The sequence below is a fragment of the Ictidomys tridecemlineatus genome, chromosome 11, assembly GCF_052094955.1.
Source record: "Ictidomys tridecemlineatus isolate mIctTri1 chromosome 11, mIctTri1.hap1, whole genome shotgun sequence".
Classification (NCBI taxonomy): domain Eukaryota; kingdom Metazoa; phylum Chordata; class Mammalia; order Rodentia; family Sciuridae; genus Ictidomys; species Ictidomys tridecemlineatus.
In genome coordinates this window covers 70,220,842-70,233,690 of record NC_135487.1, presented here as the reverse complement: position 1 = coordinate 70,233,690, position 12,849 = coordinate 70,220,842, and the positions used below count along the sequence as shown (strand labels likewise).

Here is a 12,849-nt window from a genome sequence, read left to right as displayed (position 1 = left end):
TTTCTTCACACCCCTTTGGAACACTGCCTTCTCACCATCTGCTTTCTGTTATTACAGATAATTTTTCATTTTCTGAAATTTTCTATAAGCAGAATCACATAGTGTGTATTCTTTTATTGATCTGGATTATGTCACTCAGCATAATTATTTTTTTCTTTCTTTTTTTATTTTTTTTATTGTTGGTTGTTCAAAACATTACATAGTTCTTGATATATCATATTTCACACTTTGATTCAAGTGGGTTATGAACTCCCATTTTTACCCCATATACAGATTGCAGAATCACATCAGTTACACTTCCATTGATTTACATATTGACATACTCATGTCTGTTGTATTCTGCTGCCTTTCCTCTCCTCTACTATCCCCCCTCCCCTCCCCTCCCCTCTTCTCTCTCTACCCCCTCTATTGTAATTCATTCCTCCCCCTTGTATTATTTTTCCCTTTCCCCTCACTTCCTCTTGTATGTAATTTTGTATAACCCTGAGGGTCTCCTTCCATTTCCATGCAATTTCCCTTCTCTCTCCCTTTCCCTTCCACCTCTCATCCTTGTTTAATGTTGGTCTTCTTCTCGTGCTCTTCTTCCCTAGTCTGTTCTTAGTTACTCTCCTTATATCAAAGAAGACATTTGGCATTTCTTTTTTAGGGCTTGGCTAGCTTCACTTAGCATAATCTGCTCTAATGCCATCCATTTCCCTCCAAATTCTATGATTTTGTCATTTTTTAATGCAGAGTAATACTCCATTGTGTATAAATGCCACATTTTTTTTATCCATTTGTCTATTGAAGGGCATCTAAGTTGCTTCCACAGTCTTGCTATTGTGAATTGTGCTGCTATGAACATCAATGTAGCAGTGTCCCTGTAGCATGCTCTTTTTAGGTCTTTAGGGAATAGACCAAGAAGGGGAATAGCTGGGTCAAATGGTGGTTCCATTCCCAGCTTTCCAAGAAATCTCCATACTGCTTTCCAAATTGCGCATAAATCAAAGGCATTCCTGTATATCAGCGACAAATCCTCTGAAATGGAAATGAGGACAACCACTCCATTCACAATATCCTCAAAAATAATAAAATACTTGGGAATCAACCTAACAAAAGAGGTGAAAGACTTATACAATGAAAACTACAGAACCCTAAAGAGAGAAATTGAAGAAGATCTTAGAAGATGGAAAAATATACCCTGTTCATGGATAGGCAGAACTAACATCATCAAAATGGCGATATTACCAAAAGTTCTCTATAGGTTTAATGCAATGCCAATGAAAATCCCAATGGCATTTCTTGTAGAAATAGAGAAAGCAATCATAAAATTCATATGGAAAAATAAAAGACCCAGAATAGCAAAAACAATGCTAAGCAGGAAGTGTGAATCAGGTGGTATAGCGATACCAGACTTCAAACTACACTACAGAGCAATAGTAACAAAAACAGCATGGTACTGGTACCAAAACAGGCAGGTGGACCAATGGTACAGAATAGAGGACACAGAAACCAACCCACAAAACTACAACTTTCTTATATTTGATAAAGGGGCTAAAAGCATGCAATGGAGGAAGGATAGCATCTTCAACAAATGGTGCTGGGAAAACTGGAAATCCATATGCAACAAAATGAAACTGAATCCCTTTCTCTCGCCATGCACAAAAGTTAACTCAAAATGGATCAACGAGCTTGATATCAAATCAGAGACACGGCATCTGATAGAAGAAAAAGTTGGCTATGACCTACATACTGTGGGGTCGGGCTCCAAATTCCTCAATAGGACACCCATAGCACAAGAGTTAATATCTAGAATCAACAAATGGGACTTACTCAAACTAAAAAGTTTTTTCTCAGCAAAAGAAACAATAAGAGAGGTAAATAGGGAGCCTACATCATGGGAACAAATCTTTACTCCTCACACTTCAGATAGGGCCCTAATATCCAGAGTATATAAAGAACTCAAAAAATTAGACAATAAGATAACAAATAACCCAATCAACAAATGGGCCAAGGACCTGAACAGACACTTCTCAGAGGAGGACATACAATCAATCAACAAGTACATGGAAAAATGCTCACCATCTCTAGCAGTCAGAGAAATGCAAATCAAAACCACCCTAAGATACCATCTCACTCCAGTAAGATTGGCAGCCATTATTAAGTCAAACAACAACAAGTGCTGGCGAGGATGTGGGGAAAAGGGTACACTTGTACATTGTTGGTGGGACTGCAAATTGGTGCAGTCAATTTGAGTTAATTTTTATAAGGGTGACAGATAAGGGTTTAGTCTCATTCTTCTACATATGGATAATCTTTCTAATAAATGGTGCTGGGAAAACTGGTTATCTTTTCTTCAATATATGTTTTAGGGACCTCTGTCAAGGAAGGATCAGATGACTGTATCTGAGTGTGTTTATGCCAGTACCACAGAGTTTTTGTTACTATAGCTCTGCTGTAATTTGAAATCAGGTATAGCAATCGCTCCAACACTGCATTTTGGCTTAGAATTGCTTTGGCTATTCTGGGTCTTTTAGTCTTCCAAGTGAATTTCAGGACTTTTTTTCTAGTTCTGTGAAGAATGTCATTGGTATTTTGATGGGAACAGCATTGAAACTGTATATTTCTTTTGATATTATGGCTATTTTAATTTTGCCTATCTATGAATATGCAAGGTTTTCCTATCTTCTTGTTTCTTCTTCAATTTCTTTGGTCAATGTTCTATAGTTCTCATTGTAGAGGTCTTTCATTTCCTTGGTTAGATTTATTCCTAGGGTTTTTTTTTTCTTTTCTTTTTTGAAAAGCCTATTGTGAATGGGATTGTTTCTTGACTTCTCTCTGAGCAAACTCATCATTGGTGTACTGATTTTTGTATTAATTTTGTAACTTGACACTTTGCTGAATTTATTAGCTCTAAGTATTTTCAGGTGGAGATTTTAGAATCCTCTAAGTATAAGATCATATCATCTGCAAACAGTGATAATTTGACTTTTTCCCTTCCTCTTTTATTTCCTTGTCTTGCTTAATTGCTCTGGCTACAATTTCTATTACTATATTAAATAGGAGTGGTGACAGTGGACATCCTTGAAGGACATGAACATTTTATATCAAGCAGGCAAGCAGATCATATATTACCTTTGGTTTCCATGTCTTTTTAGTCTACTCTAGTCTTGAGAACCTAGATCCCACTTCCCCCTTTTTTAATTGCTTTGACATTGAGACATTAGAAAAGCACAGGATAATTTTTCTGTAGAATGCTCTACAATATGAATTTGTTTACTTCTTCAGGATTAGGTCCAGATAAAACATTCTGGCAAGAAACATTTTTGATTAAACATTTTCGTGAGATTACCATAAACTGATATTTTAACTGTCTTCAGAGTTCCTTTGTCTATATTTTAGGTGCTCAAATAAACTATAAATAAGCTCCTTGAAAGAGTGCTTTTTCATTTCTTTCTTTGGTATTTCCCCAAAGAATGTAGTACAATCTCTCTACACATTACATACTGAATAAATAAATGAAACACTGGACAGCAAATATGACAACTATTTTCAAGGTTAGCAGAGTATGTATTGCTATTACATATTGTATAGTTTTATATTGAACTAAAAATATTTGGGCTTCGCCTCTAAAATTTTTGAAAGAAAAAAAATTAAGCATGTGTAAACAATTTTGCAGTGTCTAATACAGTATGTCCAAAATATGTCTAGGAAAGAATTGGGACTGAAGGCAAATACAGAGCAGAATGAAATACTAAGACTGATATATGAGGATTTAATAGAGTATGGTCACCTATTTCATCTCAAGGTATTTTTATAAGTAAGCTTTGTCTTTTAAAAGGAGCTTTGGACAACAGCAGATTAAAAGTACAGTATATAAAATAGGGTCCAGGGAATATTTTAAAAATACTTTCAAGGAACATGGCACAATTTTAAAAGTTCACATTCAGATAAAGATTAGATTGAAACTGAAATAAAAATGCTATCTAATATGTTGTACAAAGGACAAGGAAGCAGTAAATATGACTTGTTTTGAAAAACTGCTGCTATACATAACAAGAGACCAGTAGATTTTGTACTTTAGAAAGTATTTGTCACAAGTCATTCTAATTAAGACCATATTTTCAACTACCAGCTGATGTTTAGAAGTCAGCTAATTATTGAAATTATTCCTCTACTCTGCCCTACACGAACATGTTTTAGTGTTGTTCATTATGTATTCCAATTGCTTATGATACCATAATGCTTCTTATTTTCCCCTATATATATCTAATAAACCACTGAAAGAAAAACAAAAGCTTTATCTCATCCAAATGCAACTGGGAAAATGTACTACTACATCAGGCCATAAAAGTCATTCATATATGGTAAGCCTCAGATTTATATTTCATGAAAAAAATGGTTCATATCACTGCCAGATATCTTGTAGCTGAAAGACACAAAATAACTCTAAAAACTGAGCAAACAAGTTATCATTACTTTTCTAAAAGATTTTACTGAAAGCCAGGCATGGTGGTACATGCGTGTAATCCCAGCGATTTAAGAGGCCAAGGTAGGATGATCTAAAATTCAAGGTCAGTCTCAGCAATTTAGTAAGAACTTGTCTTAAAAAATAATAATAATAACTGGGGATATACCTCAGTAGTAAAGCACCCCAGGGTTCAATATGTAGTATTACAAAAAAAAGTGGGGGGGTATGTTTATTACTAAGGAAATCTGAAATTATTATGTGAGCTTAAGACATGTTCCTTTTAAATCAAGGTATATTCTGAGAAACAGTAATGTAAACAGATTTATAACTTATTATATGCTGTATAAAAACAGAATATTTAGAATCCTTGTCCTTGAGATATACATTATTACATAATGAATAATTTTTATGACACACTTAGCTAAAAAAAATTCTTATCTCTTCTCAGAAGGATTATTTGGTTTGGCTGACAGGTATATATTTTTGGTTCCATGAAAAAGAGTAATCAAAGATCCTGCAGAGAGCTAAAAATGATATGGGCAGATGATATGCCATATACCATAATCTTTTACAAACATCTGTTTAGCAAGAAGGCCAAACTTAATCTCATGCATGAATGTCATTCTCTGATTTCAGTATAAAGGTTATATTTATGCTTAATAGTGGGAAGAGTCAATTCTGTAACAATAAAACAAGTCCATCTAGGTGCAGTGGCGCATGCCTGCAATTTCAGTGACTTGGGAAGCTAAGGCAGTAGGAGCATAGTTGAAGGACAGCCTCAGCAACTCAGCAAGACCCTGTCTTAAAAAATAAAAAGGGCTGGGATTAGTTCAGTGGCAGACTGCTCCTGGGCTCAATCCCTAGTACTGCAAAACAAACAATAACAATAACAACAACAAAAAAAACTTAGGTTGCTTTCAAACAGATAAAAAAATCAAACTATAATAGGATTATAACAAGTAACTTGTTATAATCTAACAAGGTTACTCCAATATGGCAGTTATCCTAAATAGTATTTTCAAATATCTTTTCTCCTTATGGGACAAACTCTCATCCTCTTCAATATTTATAAAGGGAACATTATTTATAATTATAATCAAAGCTCCAGGTGTAGGGAAAATGTGTGCTATTGTTGCTAAAGAGATGAGTAAACTTGATTTTGTAACTTCCTCTATTTTACTTAAAATCATTTCACAAAATTTTTTCCTTTTATTTATTTTTGTACTGAGGATGGAGCCCAAGGACTTTACCACTGAGCTATATCTCTATCCCTTTGTGTTATTCATTTAAAAAAATATTTTTAGTTATAGACAGACAGAACACTTTATTTTATTTATTTATTTTTATGCAGTGGTAAGGATGGAAACCATTGTCCCTCATGCGCTAGGCAAATGCTCTGCCACTGAACTACAGTCCCAGTTCCTCCCTTTTTATTTTGATACAGGGTTTTGCTAAGTTGCTGCGGCTGGCCTTTAACTTGTATTCCTCCTGTGTTAGCCTCCCAAGTTTCTGGGATTACAGGAGTGCACTACTGGAACATGGCTCATTTCACAAAATTATTTATCCATGTGTTTATCTAAAATTCATTGAGAATTTAAAGGCCAGATTATGTTAAAGATATAAGCCACAATCCATGTTCTCCAAGAGTTTATAATTAATGTTTATATTAATTACTAAAGATAAAGACAAAATTCAGGAGGCTGGGGTTGGGGATGTGGCTCAAGCGGTAGCGTGCTCGCCTGGCATGTGTGCAGCCCGGGTTCGATCCTCAGCACCACATACCAACAAAGATGTGTGTCTGCCGAGAACTAAAAAATAAATAAATAAATATTAAAATTTAAAAAAAAAAAATTCAGGAGGCTAGTCATAAAATCAAGTACAAGTACTCAACATATATTTCTCTATAATAAATTGAAACAATATACTAATTTTTATTGCAGGGCATCTTGCCAAAAATACTTCACATTTTTAAAATGATTTTATACTGAAAAGTATCAATATTTTCTTTAAAAATTCAAGTTATACATTAATTCATATATTTCACAAATATATTATTATGTACTTTAGGCAAGGAACTGTGTCCAATACTATGAAAAATGCAAAACTATATAAAAGTTGGTAAGAGGCTTATAATTCATTGATATTAGCACACATAGCTCTTTAAAATATTTTATCTTCTTGAAATACAAATTTGTGGATGTACCAGAAAACACTGTTGTAGTGCTTAAATTTGTGGATGTCCCAGAAAACACTGGTGTAGTGTTAATTACCTGATCTTGCAATGACATCACTGGGTTATTTTTGGTAGTATTGATGTGAAGAACATGGTATTTATTCTTTGCACACAGGTCATAGGCGATATTGGTAAATGAGGTGCTTGCTGTTTTGGGAACTCTGTTATAAATTATCACCATATCCTCTTCCTCATCTAAAGATGAATCTTGTCGAGGTCCATCCATTGTATGTCGTTGCTCAATTTCTCGAACTTCATGTCTTGCAATAGCTCTTTCTAAAATAGAGAAAAAGAAATATGAACTAAGTTTTAAATGATTTAATAAGGAAGTTATGAACAGCAAACTCTAGACCATAATAAGGAAAGACAAAATGTAAACACAAGAAAAATAAAAGTATAGGACCAAGATATATGGAAAATATGGACAGACTGCTTGAGTTTTTATGAGGCTCAATCCAGTTGAGTCTAAAACAGCTTTAGCCTAGAACATAACTTTCCTATTCAAAAACAAGGTAAGAGCAATTTAATATATGTTAGGAGAATCAAATCTTCAAAATTACTTGCAAAGCTTAATACATATGAATATCAAGAAGAGAAGAATAAACTGACATCAACTTTAGAACAGCATCAACTAGAGATACTGAAGGGTAGTTCAAAAGTCACTTTTCATGCTAACATAGTATTTCAAGTCAATCTTGAGTTGTGTGCATCTCCAAATACTGTTCTGAAGTGCAATTTATTCCTGATAAAATGTATGTGCAATGCCAACTGGGACACAACACAGCTGCAGTACAAGAAAACTGTTCTGAAGCTATTTAACTGATTCCGTTTTCAGCATGGCTGACAATGTATTTACTGTCCAGCTAAACATTATTTGATCCTCACAGAAGTAATATTTTAAAACCACTGTGGATTCATTGGCTATCTGATTGTATACATGATTTTCTTAAGTTGTTATTCTGAATCAATTTCCTTGAATTCTGACATATTATACATACATAGAATATAAATTTACTCTAATTAGGATCCTATTCTTGCTGTTGTATAGGACATGGAATTTCAGTGTCATGTTTTCACACATGAACATAGGAAAGTTATGTCCCATTCATTCTACTGTCTTTCCTATTCCCATCCCCCTCCCTTTCCTTCACTTCCTCTTTGTCTAATCCAATGAACTTCTTTTCTTCCTTTCCCCTCCCTTTTTATGTTTTAGCATCCACATATCAGAGAGAACATTCTGCCTTTGGTTTTGAAGATTGGTTTATTTCACTTAGCATGATAAGTCTCCAGTTCCATCCATTTACTGGCAAATGTCATAATACACTCTACTGTCATGTATATTTAAAAAGAACAAATAAAAATATTTTAAATGATTGGGTTATAGAAGGTTTAACCTAATAAGCACATTAATCGCCTGTGCTGGGATTAACTTGATGCTAACTGTAGGCAGGAAAAAAAATTTCCCTTGAATTCAATCACTATAAGGAACTGACAAAATATATTTATAAATGTAAGATGGAGGGATGGACCCTGAACATTGGTAAGTACTTCCTCGTGTGGTTTCCAGAGAGTCAACAAGATATATAAGTATCATTATTAAAATTTACAAGTTGTGGCTGTATAAATTATCCTGTACAAAAGAGAATTGACGATGACTTTTTAAAAAATTACTGGTACATAATAGTTATACATAATGGTGGAATTCACTGTGACATATTCATACATGAACATGATCTGATCACTTTCATTGTTGCCCAGTACTTCCCCTTATCCTCATCCTAATCCCTATTTGCTACTAGTCTCCCTTCTATTTTCAAGCGATTCCTATTTTTACATTTTTCTTTTTACCTTCCACATGAGAGAAAATATTTGAGCCTTGACTTTCTGAATCTGGTTTATTTCTCATAATATGATGCTCTGTATCTCCATTCATTTTCCTGCAAATGACAGCATTTCATTCTTCTTTATGGCTGAATAAAACTCCATTGTGTATATATCACATTTTTCTTATCTATTCATCCATTGATGGACACCAATGTTGGTGCCTTAACTTGGCTAATGTGAATTGTGCTACTATAAACATGGGTGTGCATGTATTGCTATAGCATGCTTTATTTCTTTTGCATAAATAAGGAAGAATTGAATAACAGGGTCATAGGGCGGTTCCATTTCTAATTTTTTAATGAATCTCCATATCGATTATCATACTGGTTGTATTAATTTACAGTCCCACCAACAGTCTATAAATGTTCCTTTCTCCATACTTCCTTGCCAGCATTTACTATTATTTGTATTCTTGATGACTGCCATGCTAAAGGAATGACAGTCAGTATAGTTTTGATTTATACTGCATAATTGCTAAAGATGTTGAACATTTTTTCATTTATTTGTTAGTCGTTTGTATTTCTTCTTTTGAGAAAAGTCTATTTAGTTCACTTGTTCATTTACTAATTGAGTGTATTTGTTTTTGTTTTGGCAGTAATTTTTTTGAGTTTTTTGTATTTTCAGGATATTAATCCTCTGTTGGAAGAGTAGCTGGCAAAGATTTTCTTCCATTCTGTAGGACCTCTGTTCACATTCTCAACTGTTTTGTTTGCTATTCAGAAACTTTCTAATTTGCTGTTCTCCTATTTATAATTCTTGTTTCTATTTCCTAAGCTTTAGGAATCCTACTGAGGAAGTAATTTCCTGCACTATTGTATGCTGGAGTGTTGATCCTATGGTGTCTTCTAGCAATTGCATTTTCTGGTCTAATTCCTAGGTTATTAACCCATTTTAAGTTGACTTTTATAGAATGTAAGAGAGAGGAATCTGGTTTCACTCTTCTAGATATGGGTATCCAATTTTCCCAGCACCACTTGTTTAAAAGGCTGTCTTTTCTTTGGTGTTTGTTTGTATCTTGGTAAAGGATCAGATTATCATCTGTGTTTGTGTGGGTTTGTCTCAGTGACTTCTATTTCATTGGTCTGTGTGCCTGTTTTTATGCCAGTACCATGCAGTTTTTGTTATTAGAGCTGTGTAAAATAATGTGAATCGGGTATTAGGGTGTCTCTAGCATTGCTCTTTTTGCTTAGAATTGCTTTGGCTATTCTTGGCGTTTTATTCTTCCAAATGAATTTGAGGACTTTTTTTTTTTTTCCTACTTCTGTGAAGGATGCCATTGGTATTTTGATGAGGACTGCATTGAATCTGTAGATTATGGTCATTTTAACAATATTAATTCTGCCTATCCATGGTCCTATTTCTTTTTTCAGTACTCTGTAATTTTTCCCTGTAGAGGTCCTTCACTACTCTGATTAGATTTATTTATTCATAGGGCTTGTTTTTGAGACTGCTGTGAATGGGAACTTCTTTCCTGATTTCTGTTTCAGTGAATTCATTACTGGTGTATAGGAAAGCTACTGATTTTTGTATGTTGATTTTTGCATTCCACTACTTTGCTGCACTTATTTCTCAGCTGTAGAAGTCTTCAGGTAGAGCATTTTGGATTTTCTAAGAATAGGATCATATCATCTGCAGTGATATTTTGACTTCTTCCTTTCTTATTTATTAATTGTTCTGGCTAAAATTTTAAGTACTATATTGAATAGGACTGGTAAGAGTAGGCATCATTGTCTTGCTCCAAACCTTTGAGGTTGTTTTCAGTTTTTCCCTATTGAGTATGATGTTGTCTCCGGGTTGGTTACATATAGCCTTTATGATACTGAAATAAGATCCTTCTACCAAAAAACAAAAACCAAACAAACAAAAAAAACTCTTCTATCCCTAGCTTCTTCAGTGTTTTTATCATTAATGAATGCTGAATTTTGTTGAAGGCTATTTCTGCATCAAGTGAGATGATCATGTGATTTTTGTCTTTTATTCTTTTTTTGTGGTCAATTTTATTTACTGACTACTGAATGTTGAATCATCCTTGCATCCCTAATATTTTATTAAGGATTTCTGTATCTATACTCATCAAGGATATTCATCTGCAATTTCCCTTGACATGTCTTATCTGTTTAGGAATCATGGTGATATTATTGGCTTCAAAGAATGAATTTGGAAGTGTTTCTCCTGCCTTTCTACTTCAAGAAATAACTTGAAGAGCAGTGACATCAGTTCTCCTTTAAAGTTCTGCTAGAATTCAGCTCAGAAACCATCTGGCCCTGGGCTTTTCTTCGTTATAAGTCTTTTTATTATTTTGTCAATCTCATTGCATGTTATTGGTCTGTTAAAAGTTTTCTATATCCTCTTGGTTCAATTTTGGTAACTTATTATCTCTAGAAATTTGTTAATTTCTTCTACATTTCCCAATTTACTGAAATGTAAGTTTTCAAAAATCTTTTGGATTTCAATGACATTTATGTATATATTACCTTTTTCACCTGTAATTTTATTAATTTGGGCCTTCTCTTTCTTTGGTTTAGAAAAGTATTTAATCAATCATTATATTTTCAAAGAACCAACTTTGTTACATTAGTTCTTTGTGTAGTTTAAAATTATTCTCTATATCTCATTAATTCTGGTTCTGATCTTAATTATTTCCTTCTTCCTATTGGCTTTGGAATTAGTTGTTTTTTTAAAAAATTTTTCTAGGGTCTTAAGACCCATCATTAGATTGTTTATTTGGGATCTTTCTGGTTTTTCAATGTAGACCCTTGTAGCTATAAACTTTCCCTAGATCTTCCTTCATAGTGTCCCAGAAACTGTGGTTTGTTATATATTCTTCTTAGATTCTAAGAATTCTTAAATTTCTACTGAGTTCTTCTATGATCTGCTCATCATTCAAAAGTATATTATTCCATTTTCATGTGTTCCTATAGTTTCTATAGTTTAACTTACTGTTGATTTCTGATTTCATTATTATGTGATAAGACGCAAGGAATTTTACTGACTTTTTTGTATTTACTAAGACTTGCTTTGTGGCCTAAAATATATTATGTATTTTGAAGAAGGTTCCATGAACATCTGAGAAGTATATTCAGCTATTGTTGGTGATGTTTGTTATGTCCATTTGATTTTTAGTATTTTTAGGTCTAAGGTGTCTTTGCTGATTTTATGTCTGCATAGCCTATTTATCAGTGAGAGAGGTGTGCTAAAATTATTATTATTAAATATTACTACACTGGGATCTAATTGAGTCTTTATGTCAAGAGGTGTTTGTTTTATGCAATTTGGTGTGGGCACATTATTTTTGCTATATCATCTTGCTGAATTATTCCCTCTACCAGTATGTAATGACTTTCTTTGTCCCTTCTGATTAATTCTGGTTTGAAGTCTGCTTTGTCAAATATGAAAGTAGCTATCTCTGCTTGCTTTCAGGTTTAATGTACATGGAGTAACATTTTTCATCCTTTCACTTTCAGCCTATGGATGTCTTTGCCTGTGGGGTGTATCTCTGGCAAGCAACATATAGTTGGGTATTGCTTTTTGATCCAATCTGCCAGGCTATATCTTTTAATTGGAGAGTTGAGACCATTTACATTCAGTGTTATTATACAGAAGTGTTTATTTTCCCTGCCATTTTGATTTATTTCTAATGTTTAATTCAACCCTAATTTTCATTTGCTTAACTACTCCTCTAATGAAATTCATTCTTTCCTGAGCCCTGCTGTTTTTGGTTTTATCTTCTGTGTACATGATTTTTTAAGTATCTTTTGCAGTGCTGGCTTAGAAAACTCTTACTTTATGCTGATCTTGAAAGGTTTTCATCTCTTCTTTGATTCTAAAGGATAACTTTGCTGAGTAAAATAAAAATTTGTTATGTGGGAGGTATGTGGCAACCCAGAAACAGGCACAGACAAAAGTCTGCTCTTTCTATCCAAAGGGTCAAGATAGGAACAGCAAAAGAAGATAGAGAACATTTAGATGTTAACCACTGTACTTCGGCCAAATTCCACAGGGGTTGAGAAACTGGCTCCACCTTCACTGCTATAGGCAAGTGGGGAAGCTAAACTTCTACCCCTCACCAAGCTGTAACAAGGTACCCAAGATACAGTGGTGTCAGAAAAGGCCAACTACAGATTAAGACCTTCAACACAGGAAGCCAGTAATGAGGCACTTCCACAGTGTCAGTCAAGAACAATTAGAGTTTGGACTTCCACTTTCACATGGCATTAATAAGAGGACTCTTTCCTTCTCCATTTGGTGGTGCCAGAAGAGGCCTAACAGAGATTTAGGACTT

At 34.0% G+C, this 12,849-nt stretch overlaps 1 protein-coding gene across 2 annotated transcripts in view; it reads right to left on the bottom strand.

Annotated features, from left to right (window-relative positions):
• Positions 1-12,849, bottom strand: part of Hs2st1 (heparan sulfate 2-O-sulfotransferase 1) — a 175,232-nt gene that overhangs the window by 44,291 nt on the left and 118,092 nt on the right. For both annotated transcript variants that reach the window (XM_013364678.4, XM_005339125.5), the window contains exon 2: positions 6,721-6,959. In XM_013364678.4, coding sequence (XP_013220132.1) covers positions 6,721-6,959 — 239 coding nt within the window. The remainder of the gene's footprint in view (positions 1-6,720; positions 6,960-12,849) is intronic.